The 25,259-nt window shown below is 37.4% G+C and overlaps 3 protein-coding genes across 3 annotated transcripts; 2 read left to right on the top strand and 1 right to left on the bottom strand.

The window, feature by feature from the left end:
* Nucleotides 1-674: 674 nt before the first annotated feature.
* Nucleotides 675-6,489, top strand: LOC145101566 (uncharacterized). Its single transcript, XM_079038777.1, has 8 exons — nucleotides 675-1,614; nucleotides 1,692-1,880; nucleotides 1,974-2,249; nucleotides 2,336-2,438; nucleotides 2,554-2,739; nucleotides 2,875-5,039; nucleotides 5,123-5,673; nucleotides 5,957-6,489. The coding sequence occupies exons 1-8, from the start codon at nucleotides 1,384-1,386 to the stop codon at nucleotides 5,964-5,966; spliced, it is 3,711 nt and encodes a 1,236-aa protein (XP_078894903.1). The 5' UTR covers nucleotides 675-1,383; the 3' UTR covers nucleotides 5,967-6,489.
* Nucleotides 6,490-12,161: 5,672 nt separating this feature from the next.
* Nucleotides 12,162-15,703, top strand: LOC145101565 (DEAD-box ATP-dependent RNA helicase 31-like). Its single transcript, XM_079038776.1, has 10 exons — nucleotides 12,162-13,366; nucleotides 13,468-13,574; nucleotides 13,659-13,714; nucleotides 13,806-14,030; nucleotides 14,117-14,323; nucleotides 14,428-14,514; nucleotides 14,611-14,706; nucleotides 14,814-15,029; nucleotides 15,114-15,296; nucleotides 15,378-15,703. The coding sequence occupies exons 1-10, from the start codon at nucleotides 12,378-12,380 to the stop codon at nucleotides 15,603-15,605; spliced, it is 2,394 nt and encodes a 797-aa protein (XP_078894902.1). The 5' UTR covers nucleotides 12,162-12,377; the 3' UTR covers nucleotides 15,606-15,703.
* Nucleotides 15,704-15,939: 236 nt separating this feature from the next.
* LOC145101564 (uncharacterized) lies at nucleotides 15,940-21,810 on the bottom strand. Its single transcript, XM_079038775.1, has 8 exons — nucleotides 20,857-21,810; nucleotides 20,591-20,779; nucleotides 20,222-20,497; nucleotides 20,033-20,135; nucleotides 19,732-19,917; nucleotides 17,432-19,596; nucleotides 16,795-17,348; nucleotides 15,940-16,459 (listed from the first exon to the last, which is right to left on the bottom strand). The coding sequence occupies exons 1-8, from the start codon at nucleotides 21,076-21,078 to the stop codon at nucleotides 16,450-16,452; spliced, it is 3,705 nt and encodes a 1,234-aa protein (XP_078894901.1). The 5' UTR covers nucleotides 21,079-21,810; the 3' UTR covers nucleotides 15,940-16,449.
* Between the last annotated feature and the right edge of the window lie 3,449 nt (nucleotides 21,811-25,259).

Here is a 25,259-nt window from a genome sequence, read left to right as displayed (position 1 = left end):
TCTTTTGTGGAAGAAGACTATCAGTGGAGAAAGTCGGTGGTTTCATTCTAAGGACCAAAACTGACAACCTCACAAAATATTATGGCAAAAAGCAGAAACACATATTTTGTGGTGGCTAAAATCTGAAATGCACAAAATGCACCTTATGTGTTCATAAGGGTATACCTCAATTTATTTATTTATTTTCATATATAATGAAACATATTATTAGTTGGTTAAATATTTCATTTTTGACATACAAGTTGCAAGTTTTCATGTTATGATTGTATATATGTTTCATTTTGCATTTTTATCGTTTCGAAATGAAGATATATACATATACGTAAGTAAAAAAGTAAAAATCCTTAATGCTTTCTCAATTCTCGTTCAGTATTATCATCACACAGTCTGGGCTCCGAGTTATGGATTCTTGGGCCCAATAGGATGCACAAATTAGGGTTCTATTCTATCATAACAATTCCCACGCGATTAATCGTCATGTTTTTCAGCCATAATTGTGCTAAATCATATAGTACAATTTCTTGATTTTCGATTATATTGTAACTTTTTTTTTAAATATATATATATATATATATATATATATATATATATATATATATATATATATATTTTTTTTTTTTATTTTTATTTTTTTTATTTTTTTTTCTTTTGTGTATAATTGCAAAAGTTTCCATTTTCTCCCAGATTGCGATCATCAATTTTCATCATTTGCCCAAATTTCCAATTGCAGTTTAAAACCCTTTACTTCAATTTTGCAGATAAAAAAACCCCAGAAATTCGCAACGTTAATCTCTCTCTTTCTATATATCCGATTTTACCAACACACAGAAAACCCTCAAAATTGGCGCTCTCACCAAACACACACACTCTATCTATTTCTTCGATTAATGATTCTTACTGATAATTCCAAGCGACATCGTAAATTTTATCCTATATATTTGTTTGAAATTTCTCGTTGATTTCCAGATTGATTGTCATCGAATATAACCCTTTTTTCGTGTTAGGGTTTTGTTGACAATCCTCTTACCGATCTTTATGATCGGATTTTCTACGTATTATTTGAGCTTCCCGAGTAGTTTCTCTTCGTAAGGGGTCCCTTTTTAGGGTTTGTGGTGGAGAAAGGAATCCTTGTTACTTTTGACAAATTTTTCTGCCATTCATTTCAAATCAAAGTTCCCACCTTCAGTGTATCATCTCTTTAGGGTTGCTCATACACTTTTAGTGCTTATATGTTCATATGCAATTACATGTTTTTGTGATTTGAAAACTACGTTACGTTTTGCAATCAAACCTTTTGAAAATTTGGGGGAGATCAACAAGTTTTGAGCTTTGACTTAGGGGATTGAATCGCCTGGAATTTTGGGTAGCATAGAGTTATCTTGCATGGGCGACCATGAGGAATGGTCACAGCCCCGAGGCGGCCTATCGCCAAATGGGCTATTGCCCAATGCAGGTCCGTTGCTAGAGAGTTTAGATTCAGTTCGATGGTTGAAAGCTGAGGAAAGAACTGCAGAACTTATTTCCTGCATTCAACCCAATCAGCCATCTGAAGAACGAAGGAATGCTGTCGCTGATTATGTACAAAGACTTATTATGAAGTGCTTCCCCTGCCAGGTGCTTCTTCATCGTTTTCGTTTTCTTTCTTAATTACTGTGGTATCGTATTCCCTCTGATTACTTTCTGTGTTGCAGGTTTTTACTTTTGGGTCTGTACCCCTTAAAACGTATCTACCTGATGGAGATATTGACTTAACAGCCTTCAGTAACAGTGCAAATTTGAAAGACTCTTGGGCTAGTGAGGTTCGTGACATGTTGGAGATCGAGGAGAAAAATGAGAATGCAGAATTTCATGTGAAGGAGGTTCAATACATTCAAGCAGAAGTACGCTAATGCTACTTTTTTTTACCTTTAATCGCCATCAATCTTTTTCCTCTACTTTACAAGCTGATTTCTTTATGGTTTGTTTAACTACAGGTGAAGATTATAAAGTGCCTTGTTGAAAACATTGTGGTAGATATATCTTTTAATCAGCTTGGAGGATTGTGTACCCTTTGCTTTCTTGAGGAGGTTGACAATCTGATAAACCAGAACCATTTGTTTAAGAGGAGCATTATACTGATCAAAGCCTGGTGTTATTATGAGAGCCGCATACTTGGTGCTCACCATGGGCTCATATCAACTTATGCCCTTGAGACTTTGGTTCTTTACATATTCCATGTTTTCAACAATTCTTTTGCTGGACCTCTTGAGGTTGTTTAACATACAATTTACAAACATACCCTTTACAGATATGTATTTGGAACCTTTGTTTATGAATGCTCTCACTGCATTTTCAGGTACTTTACCGTTTTCTGGAGTTCTTTAGTAATTTCGACTGGGAAAACTTTTGTGTTAGCTTGTGGGGTCCTGTGCCAATAAGCTCACTTCCAGATGTGACTGGTAATAGTGTATGATGATGTTTCTAGCTTCTTCTCAATAATATAATTGACAGAATGACAGATTTAGTCAATGTTTGACTTTATGCTGACGTGGACGTATTCTTGTAAAATTGTAGCTGAGCCACCTCGTAAGGACAGTGGAGAATTGCTGTTGAACAAAGTATTTCTTGATGCTTGTAGCTCTGTGTATGCTGTTTTTCCTGGTGGTCAGGACAACCAAGGCCAAACTTTTGTTTCCAAACATTTTAATGTTATTGATCCATTGCGTGTTAGCAATAATCTTGGACGCAGTGTCAGTAAAGGTATTATTTATTTATTTATTTTATCATCTTAAACATTTATACATATACACAATGCTTCTTAGTGAATTATATCAACAATAAAACAGCTTGAACTTCTTGCCTTGTTGTATGATATATGTGATATCTTGCTTTCAGGTAATTTCTTCAGAATACGCAGTGCTTTTGCTTTTGGGGCTAAAAGGCTGGCAAGATTACTGGATTGCCCTCAGGAAAATCTAGTTGCTGAGGTAAATCAGTTTTTTACCAATACATGGGAACGACATGGCAGTGGCATTCGTCCTGATGCACCTGGTTGTTTGACTTCAGTATCTGAAAGTCAACCTCTCACTGATATTTCAAAGATCAATTCAACTGGAAAAAAATTAAAACAGTTTGTTGGGCGTGAGAGTGAGGGAGAAGACACCCGTTCCCGCAATTCATCTCGTCAGTCGGAAAGTGGAAAACCCCAAACTACCCCTGATGTGACTGCAGCTCCTCGTGCCCAAAAGGGTCATGGAAACTTAAACAGAGGACAGAAGAATTTGATATCTGGTCAACTGGTCAATGACATTCAAAGGTCTCCTTTTGCTAGAACAAGATCCAGTCCTGAATTAACAGATACATACAATGATGTTTCTTCTCAAGGTAGGGTTAACAGAGCACCCGAAAGTGCAAATCCCCAAACTGCCCCTGACACACAGGGGGTATCAATATCAAATAGTAGCTATCGTAACAGGAGGAAAAACATTGATGCTTCTGTTGATTTGAATAATGGTTCAAGTTTGTATCAACATGATTCAGGCTTGGGATTACCTTCCATGAGTGAACAAATGCATCAAGAAGAACAAGATCTTGTGAACATGATGGCATCTTCTGGACTTCATGGATTCAATGGTCAAGTTCATATGCCAATGAATCAATTACCATTTCCATTCTCCCCATCTTTTCTAGCAGGAATGGGATACGCACAAAGGAATTTCACAAACTTTCCAATGATTGATCCTGCATATGCGGGAATGCAGTTTCCCCATGGCCTCGTCTCACCTCAATTAAACCATTTCTTTTCCGGAATCGGAATGACGAATTCCGAAGATCCAATGGAACCCGTGAATGATAGTTTTAACTCTCTGGAAATCAACTCTATCGATCATGAACATGATTCCTGGCAGGGACAAGATGGGAATTCTGAAATTGTTCCAATAGATGATAAGCGTCAGTCAACCTCATCAGGGTTAAGTTATGTTCCTCCGCCTCGGCGTGTAGGTGGATCCGGTGGGTTAACGAAAAGCCAACAGAAGTATAACAAAGAAAAACGTGGGCCCATGAGGGACAACAATGATCATTCACATTCACATTTACATTCGGATCATTTAGAGAATAGAGTAGTAAATGATGATGAAAGAACTACAAGTTCAAGATTCTCATCTGCTGCTCACAGTAATTCATTAAAAAGTAAAACTTCATCAGAAAGTTCATGGGATGAGAGTTCAACAGTCTCCAAAAAGGAAAAACGTGGGAAAAAGGTAATTGTCTCTGCTGAGTCATCGAGTGGATATGTAAAAGGGAAGACCATGTTTGAGTCCACGTCAGCATCAGCACACCAGTCCGAGGACGATGACATGGACTCTGAGGCGACAGATAGACCTCAGTCTGTGTCTTCTTCCATACATGCTCCAAGATACGAACTGGCTCAAACAAGTGGAAATGACTCAATCGTCCCTATAGCTCCAATGGTTCTAGGCCATAACAGACAAAGAATGATGGATAATTCCGGAGCAATGCCCTTGACATTTTACCCCACGGGTCCACCCGTTCCCTTCCTGACAATGCTTCCATTCTACAATGTCCCATCACAACCCAGCCCATCTGATCCATCCACCAGTCATTTCAGTGATGATGTCAGCATTGAGAATGGTGACATCATCCACAACCAATCAGAGGAATTCAATCCGGATGCTTTGAGAGGAGCAGCTCCTGGTGAAACACCATCTGATATCCTCAACAGTGACTTTGCCAGCCATTGGCAGAATCTACAATTCGGTCGGTATTGTCAAAGTCCACGTCAGCATGGGCCCACCGTATACCCTTCTCCTGTCATGGTCCCACCGGTCTACTTACAGGGGCGGGTCCCATGGGACGGCCCGGGAAGACCGTTACCAAATATGAATATAGTGACTCAGCTCATGAACTACGGGCCCCGCCTTGTCCCGGTTGCAGCACCACCACCAGTTCAATCCGTTTCCAGACCGCCAAATGTTTACCAACAACGTGAAGATCTTCCAAGATACCGTAGCGGGACCGGGACTTATCTTCCAAATCCTGTAAGAAATATTTCCAGTTTTACCCTTCTTTTTTTATTCTTTATTTTGCTAGTTTTCTGAGAAGTTTGTATTTTTTTTCACAGAAGGTTTCTGTAAGGGAGAGACATAATTCAGGGTCAAGAAGAGGGAACTACAACCATGATAGAAGTGAGAATCACAATGAAGGTAGCTGGAATGGGAATTCAAAATCAAGAGGCTCAAACCGGAATCATAATCGTAACCAAATGGATAAATCAAACTCGTTTAGGGCAGAAAGGACTGTGAATTCATCATATAGACATGATTCATTTGCTACATATCAGACCCAAAATGGTCCTTTACATGGGAATTCAAGTCATGGGATTGGGATGTATCAAAACCCATCTGCCAATGGGTCAAGTGTTCCTTCAATGGTGATGGTGTATTCGTATGACAATAATAATACGGGTTATGGTTCACATAGTGAACAGCTTGAATTTGGGTCGATAGGTCCGGTTGGGTTTTCTGGTGTGAATGAGCAGCAATCACAGCCACAGATAAATGAGGGAGGTCGAGAAAGAAGAGGGGCATTTGAGGAAAATCGCTTATATGGGGCTTCTCTACAACAACAACAACGGCCTTCACCAGATCGGCCTTCCTCGCCACATCATCAAAGGTAACTTATTTTGCTATAAGTTAATCTTGATTTTTTTTTTCAGTAGTCTCATTTAGGTCATGAAGTAGTATTTTCCCATTATCATTTATAATGAACTTTGAGAGTAGAAGGAAAATACTTTGATTATTTGTCAACTGTCTAAAATGCCCTTTACAAAATGGAAGGAAATTAATGGCTTCAGTTCTTCAAGGAAATTACTCAACTATTTTGATGATGGAATCTTATGGATCGAAATCTATACCATCAATTTATTTATATAAAGGTTTTGTATTGATGATAACAGGAGGGTTTGATTCTGTTCATCTGCCACATAACTTGCTTGCCATATGCCAAAGGTGATCATCAAGATTCCATTTTGGGGCTTTACAAGAACAAAATACACACAGAAAGTCTTCATGGTCAAAGGTAACAAACCGTTTCAAGTATTCTAAAAAAGTAGATTGCCATAACGGGCTTGTGTGTAAGCTCTGCCAAAGTTGGGGGGTATGTTGTTGGGAAGATTTTATTTTTCCATTTTGTTTTCTTTACTTTTTTATTTTGCATCATCGCCTTGTAGGGGCTGATGATGATATGTACTTTTATTTCAGTATAAAACTCTTTCTTGAGATGTAGAATATTTTTAGGCTTATCCATGACCCTGGTATACGTTGTGTTGCTGGGGTTTTGACTGATGATGATGATGATGATATTGGTTAGCATTTGTAGTACCACAAAGACACAAGTATGTACTAACTTCTTTTCATCCTCATGTGACAATGTTCAGTGTATCATTTATAATAGAAGAATCAAATGAAGAAGTTGTAGCTTACCCTTGAATACTTGTTTTGTTGAACGTTTAGTGTATATAATAAACTTTCAACTTTTGTTACAATCTGTAGAGTTTATTAGAAGATATGCCGTAAAATGTAGTTATTAGCAAAAGTCGATATGCAAGAGGGATTTCAAAATTAGATAGTGGATTACAAAGTTCATGAAATAAAACACGCAATCAAAAGATTGTTTCAATAAAATGGCAAAGTTTATATACTCAAAATTTCACTTAGATCGCAATCCTGGAACATTCTTGAGCCCCGTTTTACCAAGAACAAAGTCTAGGAATTGCAGGTGGATTATTATGCCCCATGCTTGAGCTATACTCATTTGCAAGCTCTACTAGCCTATATTTATCCTTCCCAATTACCCTATTTGAATTATAATACCCAAGCCATGTTTTTTTTTTGAATCGGCAAACGAATTAAGTAGAAGCCTATTTGTTATATTTCAACAAGCACCTCGAGTTCGAGCTCCTTTAGAGGGCAAACTCAGCCCAAGAAAAAATTTCTCACATGTGGCACCATAAGAGATAGTTAAAGGGAATTGAACTTCTAATCTTATGCTCCACATGGATATAAAACCCGGTGCATCAACCCAGTTAGGCTAGACATCACTTGCACCTAAGGCAGTCCTCATATGTAGATTCTTTATTCTTCATTTCCACATTAGAGAACGCCTTCTCCACCTGTAACAAATTTCCAAATCAACAAAGTCAACATTTGACTTACTTCCACAAAATCAAACTTCTCCACATTAAGTCATCGGTGTGCTGGTACCCTAGCCATGTAAGGAGGATCGATGACTTCGGACTTTGCATCCGACTCATCTTCCTCCTCCTCCTCCTCCTCCTCCTCCTCTTCCTCTACTTCCTCTTCGACTTCTTCCTCACCCTCCAGGATCCTCCTCGGGATCCTCCTCAGGATCCTCCACGATCCATCATTGCGTCTGTATGAGAATATAAACACAAGAGGACATATGAAAGATTCATAAAATGTTAAAAATACTCTTGAGTAAATTACTGAAATCGTCCCTGTGGTTTGGTCAAAATTGCACGTTTGGTCCCTAACTTTTTTTTTTTAAACTCGGATCGTCCCTGTGGTTTGATTATGTTGTGTTTTTCTGTCCCTGTGGTTAGATTTTGTTGCATTTTTCGTCCCTTACATACATAAGTTAGGGACCAAACATGCAATTTTTACCAAACCATAGGGACGAAAAACGCAACAAAATCAAACCACAGGGACGATCCGAGTGCAAAAAAAAAGTTGGTTTTTTTCTTTCTTTCGGTTTCATTGGTAGCAGAATATCCTGACTCTATAAGGGCGCTAGCGCTTTACTAATAGAATAGAAAAGGGGCCTGAAAAAGTAAGAGGCTGCGCTGCTACTCTAGGCTCGCTTCTTCCCGCCCCTTACTGAAAACGAAACTAATGAGCAATCAAACAAACTAAAGCGCTAAAAATGGCTGCATGCGCAGCAGCACCAACTATGAGAAATCCACCAATCCACATATGATGTGTGAACAATGACAATTGTGTACCATAGTCAGTAGCTAGATATGAGGGACTAAACGTGCACTTTTGACCAAACCACAGGGACGATTTCAGTAATTTACTCAATACTCTTATAGTATTTTATGTCTTTATGTTTTGTTCTTAGACCCTTTTGGTTTAAAGTTGGTAAGTTTTAGATTTGTTGTCCACCTCGACCACTTCTAGACACATGTTGGTCATATCTCGAATAAATATAGTTGATCAGACTATATTTACCCTAGATATGATTACATAATTGTCTAAGTTTAACCGCGATGTCCAACTCTTTTATACTTCTTATTATAACATATTTTCTAATATGCATGTATGTATATACATTTTTTTATAAAATACATATATTTTTAAAGTATACTTTTAGTCGGAGTGTTTTAGTCCCATTGTATTTATAGTTGTATATCTTGTATGTTGATTAGATATACTAGTTCACTATAAACAATGCTCTGATACCAATCTGTCACACCCCTGAACCATGACGGTGGAAATGTCCGGGTGCAGATGACGTTATTGTATAGTATCATAACAGTTGAATATAAATGAAACATAGCAACCCAAGCGGCATACATTGAGGATACAAACTTACAAAGTTTACATATTGTATTTGTTCATGTGTTACACAAATTTGACAAAAAGTAAAATTCCATAATGCTGCATCACTTGATCTCAAAACAGAGTTGATTACCTGTTACTAGTTCCCTGAGAATACAAGTCATTTTGAAAAGCGTCAACTAAAAAGTTGGTGAGTTCATAAGCATTTTTGTATAAAAATGGATTTATAACTGTTTAAAATGATTTTTGTATACTTTCAGAAAATCCTATATTTTCTATAAACTATGTTGTTAGTCTTATATCCAAAACTAAGAAAAAAAATATATGTATGACTCTTGTATCTTTCCTTGTAAAATGATAGTGTATGTATGTTCCAAGAAAAACCCTAAGAGTCTAAGACCGAAAATGTAAGCTTCCCGTAAACCTAGATAGTATTGTTAATAAAACCAGTGAACCTAGATAGTATTATTAATCCCTAAGTGAGTTATTATAACCATGTTAATGTGACTGTTATGCCTGTACGGCGTTCTTCAGGCGTGGGAATCGGTAAGATATTTGTCACCCTAAACTAGCCCGTTTAGCTGTAGCGAACAGCTCACCCATATAGATATATACACAACTATCTCGCTCTCCCTCCAGGAGACTTTGATTATAATGCAGGACTTAAAATGTACGCTAAGTAGGTACGGTGAAGTGGATGTCTCACTAGAGCATTAACGGATATATGCGAACTACGACTCCCTTTTATTGTATAACGAAATAATTTCACTCTTTGAAAATTTATAACAGTTATTTTATGACATGCGTTTTATGAGTTCCATGACATATGTTTTATAACATGTGTCTTATGACACGCGGACTACACTGTCATCAATTGGTTTTGTATACCATTTTGTGTAAACTATTTATAATAACTTTATATAAATAGTCAATAGTGAATATGTTTGGTAGTAATATATGTTGGAAAAAATAGCATAATTGTGTTTAACCCCATCAAAATAGTGACGACAATAACTACGACCATTTTTACTAGAAAAAGTTCATTTTTAGTAAAAATTTCCGAGAATTTGTAGTTACATTTTTCATGTTTTACCGGTTAAAAATTTGTAACACCAAAATAATTTAATTTGGTCAACTTTGTTGGGTCACGAGTTTTATAAAACCATATGATGTCCACAACATTTGTTTATTTATCTCAACTTTTAATATATATAAAAGTAAGCCATGTAGTTATCCAAAGATCATGCATATTTAGACTTGTATAAACATGTGCTCTCGTTATCTTTGGGTATATCGACTTTTAAGCTCGATTTTTGTGTAATAAAAGTATTGATAATTATATATGTCACGATTTTTATGTAATTAACAAATGATATCCATCATTTTATACAAGAAATTGTTCCATATTCAACATATGATCATAGTACATGCAAATGTCTAATGGATAAACTCATTTTAACTTATAACAAGCTTGTAAATCACGATTTTTATGTGTGTATGCATGAGGTTTTCGGTATCATATGCACAAATCATTCCATAAACAAGTTGGTAGATGCAAATATCCATTGGTTAAACGAAAAATGAGTGTGTAAACATGGAGATTCTAGCTTAAAGATGCATAAAACACTTATGATTATGTCAATTACTAGAGAAAGGTCGAATATACTTACCAAAAGGGCTCTAAATCCGACTTGGAGATGAAGGTTTTGAAGAAACTTTAGTTTACTCTAGGGAATGTTTGAGAAAATGTGGAAATGGTGAGAGGGAAAAGGCCTCTCGGCTGCAACCCTTAAATGGGGAGGGGTAGGACCTTTCCTTGATGCATGATGGGTAATAGGGTGCCATGCATGGAGGCATGGAAGGTAATTGTATGCATGACATGGAAGCATGAAGGGTAAAGTAATGTAAAGGCATGAGGTGTCACCCCATTTGTGCAAACTCTTTTTTTGTCTCATGCCCAACCGAAACCTCATAAGGTTTTCGGCCTTCATGGGCTTTCCAATAGGGTTCTTGGTCTTTGGTTGGGCCAATCCAATAGTTTTTGGCCTTTGAGTGGGTATGTGCATTCGGGCTTAATTTGGCCCAATAAGAAGGTTTTTAGTTTCAATAAGGTCCAAAGGAAAAATGGTTTTTGGCCTAGGGTTTACTTGGGCCGAGAACGTTTAAGCACAAGCCCAAAAATTGACTTGTGTTTAGCTATTAGATCAAACTAGGGCTTGTAAGGGGATATTACAACTTGATTCTTAGTGTATGCACATATGCATTCATATAACATTGTTATTTTTGAAATTCAATAATCTAATGCAACAAGGTTACATAGAGGAATTGTTAGTACATGAATACAATCTTGTCCCTAATTTTGTTAGCCGTGACAATATACTATGTGCTACATTATATATCCATGTATGTCAGTACATAGTAGTAGTGGTATGTTTGTTAGAGTATCAGTAGTTAGTGGCTGTCACACCCCCAACCAACAATGGAAACGTTGGGTTGTACGACGTTTGGATGTTGGATCATAGATACAAATTTATATTGAATTGTACACAAATATTATGCAAATGTTACTTTTTATTCATTAAGTAATATACGTGACTATTTATTCGGAATCTGACAAAAAATTATATTGAATTGTCCATCAATAGTAAGGTCATCCTGAACAACAACCTTAACTTTAGACCTATAATCACCCCCATGTATAGGGTCCTTGTAAGAAGGAACATGGTTGGTTGTCATATGTAATAAGCTACAAATTTGGTTACTTCCAACACCGGAAGAACCATTTCCATAATGATTTTCCTTGGAAAATCGATTAGTACCACTATTTATAACATTATTAACAATAAACAATTATACTGTGTTGGAAGACATAGTAGTAACAAAACTAAGAAAATATTTAACATCGCTATCATCAAGAATCTACATAACTATATTTGATCTAGGACGTTGAAAAGATAGACGAATTTGATTTGTATGTAACCTGGACTTGGAAGCATGTGTAATCCGTAACTAACCCAACGAAGTTGATATCATTGGTTATATCTACACCAAAGCATGTGTAATCCGGTGCAATATATTGCATATATCCGTCGATACTTTGTCATTGCTCTCCACTAGAAATTGGAACTCGGAAAAATCCCGTATACGTACTCATTTCAGAATGTTTTTGGAAAGTTTCGAACACACAAATGTATTAAAAACACAATTGTATTGCGTATTTGGAAGAAAAACATAGCAAAACCCTAAATATATCTCTCCGGAACGCCACTCCGGAATGTACAGCCGTTCCGGACGTTAGATTCTGCACCTTATCCCCACCAACCGACAACCACTCCGAAACAATATCATAAATACTCCGGAATATCGTATTCCGGAGCATACATCTGGAACAAAACATCGTGCTCCGGAATATGGTATTACAGATCAAGTAGTCATTTTCATTAAAAAAAAATTGTTGGTTATTTTTTATAAAAAAATTGTTTATAAGGTTAGATTACTCAATTTACTTATATTTTATAAGAAAAAAAATATATTAAAGGTGTATACATCCAAAACAATTTTACCTTTTAGGTCATTTTCCGTTTATTATCATCGTCAAGACCTTAAACCCTTTTCTCAGAAGAGGGCCTAAACCCTATTCTCTAGGTCTACCCTCCAAAATTTTCCCTCTGTTTCCGCCGCTTACACAAAGTCTCCGGCACCATTTTTCTCGTTCTTACATCCCTCCCATTCCTCTTCCTTCACAAACCACCACACCTCCTATCACCGCAAAATCTTGGCTTCCATTTCTACTGTAGCATGCCCTTCAACTTCTTTTCACCGCCACACCTCCGTCTCCTTAACTCGTCTTCATTCCTCGTAACCCGGTTCATCATGAAATCAAACCCATCAGTATCAAAGGGAAACGAGGTTTTCACTCGGGTATTTCCTCACAAAATGAAGTACCAATCGTCCTCACCAGTTAAGAAATTAGGGCTCCCTAATCTGATAACGACAGCTCAATCCCAGTTGCAGTTTTCGACAAGGGCTTCCAAACACGGCTCTGAAGATCGGTCGGCTAAGAGCTTAATTGAAGATGAAGCTGAACTTAGTGACTGGGTTAGTGAATTGAAGTCCGACTCATTTAAAAAATCTCGTTTGTATAGCGAAAGCGACGATGGTGAAAACGATTGGGGAGGTGGTGCTGGCTCAACTGTTAAGAGAAAGCGAGAGGGTGATTCAGACAGAGAGAGGGGACGAGGAGGAAGTAGGGGTTCTTTTAATGGTGATTCGAGGGGAAAAGGGCGTTCTGGTGGTGAATTTGGAAGGAGAGATGATGGGTTCGTCTCCAAAAGGGAGAATGGATTCGGAAATGGAAGAGGAGGGAGGGATTCTGGTAGTTCAAGAGGGCGAGGGCGATTTGGTGGTGAAGTAGACAGAAGAAATGATAGATTTTCTCGTGATAAAACAAAAGAGGATGATGGGTTTGTGTCAAAAAGAAGAGACGATAATTTCAATGGCAGGGGGAGAGGAGGAAGAGGAGGTGGCGTAGTAAGAGGTTGTAAGAGCATGAGTAAAGCAAACTTGATGTCGTCTGATCAAGATGAAGATGATGAAGAAGAGGAACATAAGAACATTACCAGTAAGTTCAGAGAATTGATCAGCGATGAAGATGATGACGATGATGAAGATGAAGACCTCGATGATGATGTTGAGGTATTAGGAAATGGACATTCAGTGAAAAATGTTGCATCGAGTTCTCCTAGAGCTTCACCTGATGGAAGCGAATCCTATCTGAGTGGAACAAGGTACTTAGATTTTGTATGATACTGAACTTATGTGATTAATTTTATATATTTTCTAATTGTTTTCATCATCAAGTAATTGATCTTCCATACATTCTCCACAGGTTTGATCAATGTGCAGTTTCACCACAATCTCTAAAAGCAATTAAGGATGCTGGCTATGAAAAGATGACTGTTGTTCAGGAGGCAACACTTCCTGTCATTCTTAAAGGTTCTTATTTTTTTTAAATAATGTAAAATTCAAGAAATTTAAATACTTCATTAATTCAATTAATTAGTTTTTTTAACTTTTCAGGGAAGGATGTTTTGGCTAAGGCTAGAACAGGAACTGGAAAAACTGTTGCATTTCTTGTAAGACTATAATTTAACTTCTTTTATAACTTTTGTGATCTTAACATGTTTATAAAGAAATCTTGATTTTATAAAATACTTTAAATTTCAGCTCCCATCAATCGAAGTTGTTGCAAAATCGCCACCTGTCAGCCGTGATCAAAAGCGTTCTCCAATTCTTGTCCTTGTCATATGCCCTACAAGAGAGCTTGCAAGTCAAGCTGCCATGGAAGCCAAGAAATTACTAAAATACCATCCTTCCATTGGTGTCCAAGTTGTCATTGGTGGGACCCGCCTTGGTCTTGAACAAAAACGCATGCAAGCAAGCCCATGCCAGGTCATAATTTCAAAACCCCAAATTCTCACAACTCATAAGTCATAAACATTTTAAATTTTATTCATTAAAAATGTTTATATTCTCAGATCCTTGTAGCGACACCTGGCAGGCTGAAAGATCATATTGAGAATACTGCAGGATTTGCCACTAGACTAATGAGCATCAAAGTCTTAATTCTTGATGAAGCTGATCATTTATTGGACATGGGATTTAGAAAAGATATTGAAAGAATCATAGCAGCTACACCAAAACAAAGACAAACTCTTCTATTTTCAGCCACTGTCCCACCTGAGGTATTTTTTTTTTAATAAATCTTAATCTAGTTTTTATAATTGAATAATTTCATACAAAATTATTTTCTTGAAAAAAGTTCTCAAGTTTACTTTTTGACATAAAGGTACGCCAAATTTGCCATATTGCTTTAAAAAGAGACCATGAATACATCAACACTGTCCAGGAAGGTAGTGAAGAGACCCATACACAGGTATATAATATATATTATGATCTAGTAAATATTAAATATTAATTTTCTTTTCTTAAATCCATTGAACTCAATGACATTTATCTTTATTGTTTTTAGGTCCAACAAAAACATTTAATTGCTCCACTGGATAAGCAATTTTCGATACTGTACACTCTCCTAAAAGATCATATTGCAGATGATTCTGACTATAAGGTCTGATTTCTTGGATCTTGTGAAAATAAAGAAAAGTTGTCCATTTTTCTTATTTACACATGTTTTCAAGTGTATGATGTTAAAGTTTATAATATATTTAAATTCAGGTTCTTGTGTTTTGCACGACTGCAATGTTTACAAAACTTGTTGCAGACTTACTTGGTGAGCTGAAGTTAAATGTGAGAGAAATTCATTCAAGAAAGCCACAAAGTTATAGGACTCGAATTTCAGATGAGTTTAGGAGATCAAAGGGTCTTATTCTAGTAACATCTGATGTGTCAGCACGTGGGGTCGATTATCCAGATGTCACACTTGTCATTCAGGTATAAGTTTAGTCAAAATTATACTAAAAATGACATGTGATTTTGGGAATTAATTAATACAAAAAGTGTTGAATCTTTTTATAGGTTGGGGTTCCAGCTGATAAAGCTCAGTACATTCATAGGCTTGGAAGAACAGGGCGTAAAGGGAAAGAAGGTGAAGGGATAATAATGTTGGCACCATGGGAAGAGTTCTTTTTGTCTACTCTTAAAGATTTGCCAATTTCAAAAGCTGCTTTACCTTTAGTGGATCCGGATACAAAGAAAAAGGTGAGTGTTTTATATCTTTAATTTTGACTTTTGTGGAAGTAATTCAAAGGTTGACTTTGGTGAGTTGGAAATTTGTTACAGGTGGAGAAGGCGTTGTCTAATGTGGAAATGAAGAACAAAGAATCTGCATATCAGGCATGGCTTGGGTATTATAATTCAAATAAGACGATTGGGAAGGATAAATATAGGCTAGTAGAGCTTGCTAATGAGTTTAGTAGAAGCATGGGGCTTGATAATCCACCTGCAATTCCAAGACTTGTTCTTGGTAAAATGGGGCTCAAGAATGTTCCAGGATTGAGGTCTAAGTAAAATTTTGACAAATTTTGTTAATGCTTATCAATTTTACAAACAATCTTTTGTATTGAGTTGATTGATGAAAAGTGTTCCATCTTTTTATTAGGAAGAAATGAGCTTGTTAATGGTTGATTGATGATTGTTATAACATACTGATTTTTGTGGGTGTATTGTTTGTATTAGTAAATTACAAAGTTTATAGAAATAAAGTCAATAGTTTGATTTATATAAAATTAGATTTTCAACGATAATTATCTTCCAACTAATAATTACAAGATGAAATATGTATGTAAGAAGAGATTAGTGACTTAATAATTATATAACACTAAAACAATCAACAAAACAAGTATTCAAAACTAAACTACGACTTCTTCATTTGATTCTTCTATTATAAATGATACACTTGAACATTGTCACAAGAAAGGAAGTTAGTACAAACTTGTGTTACTACAAACCCTAACCAATATCATCATCATCATCAGTCAAACCCCAGCAACAAAACGTATACCAGGGTTTATGGATACCCTAAAAATATTCTACATCTCAAGAAAAAGAGTTGTATACGGAAATAAAAGTACATAATCATCATCAACCCCTACAAGGCAATGATGCAAAATTAAAAAAGTACAGAAATTAAAAATAGAAAAATGAAATCTTCCCAGCAACATACCACCACCACAACCCCCTCCCCAACTTTGGCAGTTTACACACAAGCCCCATTATGGCAGTCTGCTTGTTACCTTTGACCAAGGAGACTTTCTGTGTGTGTGATGATATTGTGAATTACTGAATTTTGTTTTGTAAAGCCCCAGATGATCACCTTTGGCAAATGGCAAGTGAAGTGGGCAGATGAACAGAATCAAATCCTCCTGTTAAAAAATAAATATATTTGCTAATTATGGTTCTTGTAAATAAATTGATGGGTACTGATTTAGATCCATAAGATTCCTTAAGTAAACAGTTGAGTATTTTCCTTTAGGCGACTGAAGCAAGAGGCTATTTCATGTAAAGTGGACCTTGAATGTATAATGGATTCACTTGTGACTGTTAGGGACCATGAAATGTTTATTGTGACAACGATTTGAATGGAAATTAAAAAGGAAGATGAAAGATGATGGTAAATATCATTTATGCCATTCTTTCAAAAGATGTTATGAGATTACTGAAAAAGTCAAAATTAACTTAAAAGCAAAATAGTTTTTACCTTTGATGATGTGGCGATGAAGGCCGATCGGGTGAAGACCTTTGTTGTTGTTGTAGAGAAGCTCCATATAATCGATTTTCCTCAAATGCCCCTCTTCTTTCACGACCTCCCTCATTTATCTGTGGCTGTGATTGCTGCTCATTCACACCAGAAAACCCAACCGGACCTATCGACCCAAATTCAAGCTGTTCACTATGTGAACCATAACCCGTATTATTATTGTCATACGGATACACCATCACCATTGAAGGAGCATTTGACCCATTTGCAGATGATGGGTTTTGATACATCCCAATCCCATGACTTGAATTCCCATGTAAAGGACCATTTTGGGTCTGATATGTAGCAAATGAATCATGTCTATATGATGAATTCACAGTCCTTTCTGCCCTAAACGAGTTTGATTTATCCATTTGGTTACGATTATGATTCCGGTTTGAGCCTCTTGATTTTGAATTCCCATTCCAGCTACCTTCATTGTGATTCTCACTTCTATCATGGTTGTAGTTCCCTCTTCTTGACCCTGAATTATGTCTCTCCCTTACAGAAACCTTCTGTGAAAAAAAATACAAACTTCTCAGAAAACTAGCAAAATAAAGAATAAAAAAAGAAGGGTAAAACTGGAAATATTTCTTACAGGATTTGGAAGATAAGTCCCGGTCCCGCTACGGTATCTTGGAAGATCTTCACGTTGTTGGTAAACATTTGGCGGTCTGGAAACGGATTGAACTGGTGGTGGTGCTGCAACCGGGACAAGGCGGGGCCCGTAGTTCATGAGCTGAGTCACTATATTCATATTTGGTAACGGTCTTCCCGGGCCGTCCCATGGGACCCGCCCCTGTAAGTAGACCGGTGGGACCATGACAGGAGAAGGGTATACGGTGGGCCCATGCTGACGTGGACTTTGACAATACCGACCGAATTGTAGATTCTGCCAATGGCTGGCAAAGTCACTGTTGAGGATATCAGATGGTGTTTCACCAGGAGCTGCTCCTCTCAAAGCATCCGGATTGAATTCCTCTGATTGGTTGTGGATGATGTCACCATTCTCAATGCTGACATCATCACTGAAATGACTGGTGGATGGATCAGATGGGCTGGGTTGTGATGGGACATTGTAGAATGGAAGCATTGTCAGGAAGGGAACGGGTGGACCCGTGGGGTAAAATGTCAAGGGCATTGCTCCGGAATTATCCATCATTCTTTGTCTGTTATGGCCTAGAACCATTGGAGCTATAGGGACGATTGAGTCATTTCCACTTGTTTGAGCCAGTTCGTATCTTGGAGCATGTATGGAAGAAGACACAGACTGAGGTCTATCTGTCGCCTCAGAGTCCATGTCATCGTCCTCGGACTGGTGTGCTGATGCTGACGTGGACTCAAACATGGTCTTCCCTTTTACATATCCACTCGATGACTCAGCAGAGACAATTACCTTTTTCCCACGTTTTTCCTTTTTGGAGACTGTTGAACTCTCATCCCATGAACTTTCTGATGAAGTTTTACTTTTTAATGAATTACTGTGAGCAGCAGATGAGAATCTTGAACTTGTAGTTCTTTCATCATCATTTACTACTCTATTCTCTAAATGATCCGAATGTAAATGTGAATGTGAATGATCATTGTTGTCCCTCATGGGCCCACGTTTTTCTTTGTTATACTTCTGTTGGCTTTTCGTTAACCCACCGGATCCACCTACACGCCGAGGCGGAGGAACATAACTTAACCCTGATGAGGTTGACTGACGCTTATCATCTATTGGAACAATTTCAGAATTCCCATCTTGTCCCTGCCAGGAATCATGTTCATGATCGATAGAGTTGATTTCCAGAGAGTTAAAACTATCATTCACGGGTTCCATTGGATCTTCGGAATTCGTCATTCCGATTCCGGAAAAGAAATGGTTTAATTGAGGTGAGACGAGGCCATGGGGAAACTGCATTCCCGCATATGCAGGATCAATCATTGGAAAGTTTGTGAAATTCCTTTGTGCGTATCCCATTCCTGCTAGAAAAGATGGGGAGAATGGAAATGGTAATTGATTCATTGGCATATGAACTTGACCATTGAATCCATGAAGTCCAGAAGATGCCATCATGTTCACAAGATCTTGTTCTTCTTGATGCATTTGTTCACTCATGGAAGGTAATCCCAAGCCTGAATCATGTTGATACAAACTTGAACCATTATTCAAATCAACAGAAGCATCAATGTTTTTCCTCCTGTTACGATAGCTACTATTTGATATTGATACCCCCTGTGTGTCAGGGGCAGTTTGGGGATTTGCACTTTCGGGTGCTCTGTTAACCCTACCTTGAGAAGAAACATCATTGTATGTATCTGTTAATTCAGGACTGGATCTTGTTCTAGCAAAAGGAGACCTTTGAATGTCATTGACCAGTTGACCAGATATCAAATTCTTCTGTCCTCTGTTTAAGTTTCCATGACCCTTTTGGGCACGAGGAGCTGCAGTCACATCAGGGGTAGTTTGGGGTTTTCCACTTTCCGACTGACGAGATGAATTGCGGGAACGGGTGTCTTCTCCCTCACTCTCACGCCCAACAAACTGTTTTAATTTTTTTCCAGTTGAATTGATCTTTGAAATATCAGTGAGAGGTTGACTTTCAGATACTGAAGTCAAACAACCAGGTGCATCAGGACGAATGCCACTGCCATGTCGTTCCCATGTATTGGTAAAAAACTGATTTACCTCAGCAACTAGATTTTCCTGAGGGCAATCCAGTAATCTTGCCAGCCTTTTAGCCCCAAAAGCAAAAGCACTGCGTATTCTGAAGAAATTACCTGAAAGCAAGATATCACATATATCATACAACAAGGCAAGAAGTTCAAGCTGTTTTATTGTTGATATAATTCACTAAGAAGCATTGTGTATATGTATAAATGTTTAAGATGATAAAATAAATAAATAAATAATACCTTTACTGACACTGCGTCCAAGATTATTGCTAACACGCAATGGATCAATAACATTAAAATGTTTGGAAACAAAAGTTTGGCCTTGGTTGTCCTGACCACCAGGAAAAACAGCATACACAGAGCTACAAGCATCAAGAAATACTTTGTTCAACAGCAATTCTCCACTGTCCTTACGAGGTGGCTCAGCTACAATTTTACAAGAATACGTCCACGTCAGCATAAAGTCAAACATTGACTAAATCTGTCATTCTGTCAATTATATTATTGAGAAGAAGCTAGAAACATCATCATACACTATTACCAGTCACATCTGGAAGTGAGCTTATTGGCACAGGACCCCACAAGCTAACACAAAAGTTTTCCCAGTCGAAATTACTAAAGAACTCCAGAAAACGGTAAAGTACCTGAAAATGCAGTGAGAGCATTCATAAACAAAGGTTCCAAATACATATCTGTAAAGGGTATGTTTGTAAATTGTATGTTAAACAACCTCAAGAGGTCCAGCAAAAGAATTGTTGAAAACATGGAATATGTAAAGAACCAAAGTCTCAAGGGCATAAGTTGATATGAGCCCATGGTGAGCACCAAGTATGCGGCTCTCATAATAACACCAGGCTTTGATCAGTATAATGCTCCTCTTAAACAAATGGTTCTGGTTTATCAGATTGTCAACCTCCTCAAGAAAGCAAAGGGTACACAATCCTCCAAGCTGATTAAAAGATATATCTACCACAATGTTTTCAACAAGGCACTTTATAATCTTCACCTGTAGTTAAACAAACCATAAAGAAATCAGCTTGTAAAGTAGAGGAAAAAGATTGATGGCGATTAAAGGTAAAAAAAAGTAGCATTAGCGTACTTCTGCTTGAATGTATTGAACCTCCTTCACATGAAATTCTGCATTCTCATTTTTCTCCTCGATCTCCAACATGTCACGAACCTCACTAGCCCAAGAGTCTTTCAAATTTGCACTGTTACTGAAGGCTGTTAAGTCAATATCTCCATCAGGTAGATACGTTTTAAGGGGTACAGACCCAAAAGTAAAAACCTGCAACACAGAAAGTAATCAGAGGGAATACGATACCACAGTAATTAAGAAAGAAAACGAAAACGATGAAGAAGCACCTGGCAGGGGAAGCACTTCATAATAAGTCTTTGTACATAATCAGCGACAGCATTCCTTCGCTCTTCAGATGGCTGATTGGGTTGAATGCAGGAAATAAGCTCTGCAGTTCTTTCCTCAGCTTTCAACCATCGAACTGAATCTAAACTCTCTAGCAACGGACCTGCATTGGGCAATAGCCCATTTGGGCCTCGGGGCTGTGACCATTCCTCATGGTCGCCCATGCAAGATAACTCTATGCTACCCAAAATTCCAGGCGATTCAATCCCCCAAGTCGAAGTTCAAAACTTGTTAATGTCCCCCAAATTTTTCAAGAGGTTTGATTGCAAAACCTAACGTAGTTTTCAAATCACAAAAACATGTAATTGCATATGCACATATAAGCACTAAAAGTGTATGAGTAACCCTAAAGAGATAATACACTGAAGGTGGGAACTTTGATTTGAAATGAATGGCAGAAATTTTTTGTCAAAAGCAACAAGGATTCGTCTCTCCACAAACCCTAAAAAGGGACCCCTACGAAGAGAAACTAGTCGGGAAGCTCAAATGATACATAGAAAATCCGATCATAAAGATCGGTAAGAGGATTGTCAACAAAACCCTAACACGAAAAAAGGGTTATATTCGATGCCAATCAATCTGGAAATCAACGAGAAATTTCAAACAAATATATAGGATAAAATTTACGATGTCGCTTGGAATTATCAGTAAGAATCATTAATCGAAGAAATAGATAGAGTGTGTGTTTGGTGAGAGCGCCAATTTTGAGGGTTTTCTGTGTGTTGGTAAAATCGGATATAGAGAGAGAAAGAGAGATTAACGTTGCGAATTTCTGGGGGTTTTTTATCTGCAAAATTGAAGTAAAGGGTTTTAAACTGCAATTGGAAATTTGGGCAAATGATGAAAATAGATGATCGCAATCTGGAAGAAAATGGAAACTTTTGCAATTATACAAAAAAGAAAAAATATAGTATTTAAAAAATTTACAATATAATCGAAAATCAAGAAATTGTACAATATGATTTAGCACAATTATGGCTGAAAAACATGACGATCAGTGGGAATTGTTATGATAGAACCCTAATTTGTGCATCTTATTGGGCCCGAGAATCCATAACTAGGAGCCCAGACTCTGTGATAATAATACTGAATGAGAATCGAGAAGCATCAAGGATTTTTACTTTTTTACTTACGTAGATGTGTATATCTTAATTTCAAAACGATAAAAAATAAAAATGAAACATATATACAATCATCAGAACTTGAATATGAAAAATGATATATAAAAAGTTACAGACTCTACGTCTCTATGTAATCTGGAATTTGTAAAATATTAATAAAACTTAATTATTATTGTATAACAAGAAGGCAAACGGATAATAAATTGTGACGCTAAGTTTATTTGTATGGTAAAGTTAATTCTTTTGAATACTACATCTATAGATCTAGGGATATAACATTGTTATGCATGATTCATTCTAATGATTCGTTCTACTCTATTAAGAAGTTGTATCGCATCCAATGCAAGGAAACCAAACGTATCGAATACAAATAATATGAAATATTTAACCAACTAAAATTATGTTTTATGTATATATTTAATTGTAACATCTTTGATATTTACTTATTCTTAACACTCTACATATATTGTTTAGAAACTCAACACATGTTACCTGTAAACAATTTATTTTTTACTTGTCAAAATTATAAAAATGGTCCCTGTGGTTGGTAAATTTATATGTTTTTTTTGTCCAAAACGAAATATTAGTACACCATTGGTCCGGTTTTGGATCTTTTTAGTGATTTTGGTCTCTATAGTTGTTATTTTTGTGTGGCTTTGGTCCATACCCTACATGAAATGACATACTTCATTACTTCCTTTCTAATTTCTTTTAATTATTTTCTTATTATTTTAATTAAAAAAATGAAATATCACACCTACCCCACCCCACCTCCTACTAACCCACCCACCCTTAACTCTCTTCCCCATCTCCGATGAACATCTCTTTCTTCATTGTTGGCCGACACCTTTACTTGTCGGACCACCGCCACTTGCCGAAGACCACTACCTGTCGGACCACCACCACCACCACCCCACACCCATTTATCCCTAATCGACACCAACAACTCAGTTGTCAAACCCAACGCCACCGCCTCTGCCATCAAACACTACTGCTACCATCTTTTCCATCAAACACCATTGACCACCACCATCATCACCACTTCAACTAAAATTAATTGCTAAAAATTGAAATCTAAAACCTTGAACTGAAATCCTAAGTTACACCCCACCCACCCTTATTCTCATTTTGGACACCATCACCACCACCACCACTCGGTTGACCACCACTGTTGCGGAGATGAACAGATCCGACAATTAATCTAGGGTTTCCATTGCCACCGCCACCATTAATTGGTCTTCCAGCATATGATTCTATTGTGCAACACAAAGAAAAACAATCGGAGAATGCATTTCGAGTAGGTTAGGTTTTATCGTCGACAATTACGGACTGTGGGGATTTACTGACGACGAGTTAGGGTAGATTAGGGTTTTCTGGTGGCGAGGTCACCAGAGTTGTTGACTTTTCCAACAGTTTCACGCAGGGAGATAAAAAGAATCGAGGGATGGGGAGGGTTGCAGTGGGATTGAGTGGGACGTTACGACTGTGTGATGGAGATGAATTTATCGATGAGAAGAGAAAGATGAGATTTGGGTTTGCAGGTGTTCGACGCCATTTGGGTTTGCAGGTATCCGAAGACATAGATGAACCCTAAATCCGAAGATAAATGTCGAGTATGGGAGTTTGTGACATCCCCAATTTCACGGCCAGAAAAGACCGATTTGTTTATGCTTTGTTTTTAAAATCAGAGTAATCGTTTAAAGAAAACTGTTGCGGAATTTGTTCCCAAAAACAAAAATATGATAACCATTTATCCAAACATTTCTCAAAGAGAATGTATTTTCATTAAATAATAAAACCTTGGGATGTCATGTTCGATACAAACCAAAAGCATAAACAATATAAAATAGACCTTACAATAGTTATTTAACTACTGATCTATAATCCAAAATCTCTTGTCAAGTCCACCAACTTATACCCTTGTGCCATTACCTGTAATGAAAAGAAAACTGAGTGGGTCAGGCTTGGGAGCCTGGTGAGCATATAAGGTTTTCAACCCACAATAATATAATTATTATATTTAATCAGCAAACAATCAACCCAATTACCCATCCCCATTATCTTCTTAAGGTTTTACCCTAAGAACCAACTATCCTTCATTCATTTATTCGTAAGGAATTGGCACGAATTCCATTGCTGCCAAAGCTTATTTATCAAGTACTAAATCCATAGTTATATGACGCTAACTCCATAGTCGCCGGGGGTTTACTCAAGCGGCGCTAACTCTATAGTCACCAAGGTTCACTTAATAGGCACGAAGTCACATCGTCACCAAGGTTTACTCAATAGGCGCTAACTCCATAGTCACCAAAGTTCACTTAACAAGCGCTAACTCCATAGTCGCCAAGGCTTACTCAACAAGCGCTAACTCCATAGTCGCTAAGGTTTACTCAACATGCGCTAACTCCATAGTCGCCAAGGTTCATCAAATAGGCACGAAGTCACATCGTCGCCAAGGTTTATACAATAGACGCTAACTCCATAGTCACCAAGGTTTATCTAACAGTAGGCGCTAACTCCATAGTCACCAAGGTTTATACAATAGGCGCTAACTCCATGGTCACCAACTATCCCATCTACCTATGTTCTACCCAACAATTTTGTAGATATAAATACTTACATAGTTTAAATCATTTAACACCTGTATAAAACTCCAATTTCCATGCCCATCTCAAATAGACAAATAACATATAAACACATAGCACGTATTTCATAGCAAATACTTCATATTTATGTGTTAGAAGAAAGTAACTACACACTCACACATATAAACAACAATATACTTAATACACTCAACCCATACTTGTATTATTATCGTGTTTATGAAAGGTAGTATACACTCACTTGATTAGAAGATGATCGGACAGCACTACGGCTTGTAGAAGTGGTATTCTTCGGCAGATCTGGAAGATCTTTACAAAAAACCGGACTCCTCGCGGGCAGAGCTTCAGCTCGGGAATTTCACTTCTCGGGATCTTCGGGGCCTCGGGACTTGCTTCAGGGCTCGGGAATGATACCGGGGCTTCGGGATAATTCTTGCACGAAAAACGATGCAAAAACGCAAGAAAAAAGGAAGAAATGAGCAAATGAATCGGCTGCACTCGACTCCCTTTTATAGGGTCTGGATCTGCGATTTACGCGGGGCGTAATCTTAGGTTACGCGGGGCGTAACCTGGATAAGCCCGGTGACTCCCCCCTTGGATAATATCGAAAATTTATATTTA

The sequence above is a fragment of the Lactuca serriola genome, chromosome 4, assembly GCF_051521515.1.
Source record: "Lactuca serriola cultivar US96UC23 chromosome 4, Lser_US96UC23_V15, whole genome shotgun sequence".
In the NCBI taxonomy this organism is placed as follows: domain Eukaryota; kingdom Viridiplantae; phylum Streptophyta; class Magnoliopsida; order Asterales; family Asteraceae; genus Lactuca; species Lactuca serriola.
This window is presented reverse-complemented; position numbering and strand designations above follow the sequence as displayed.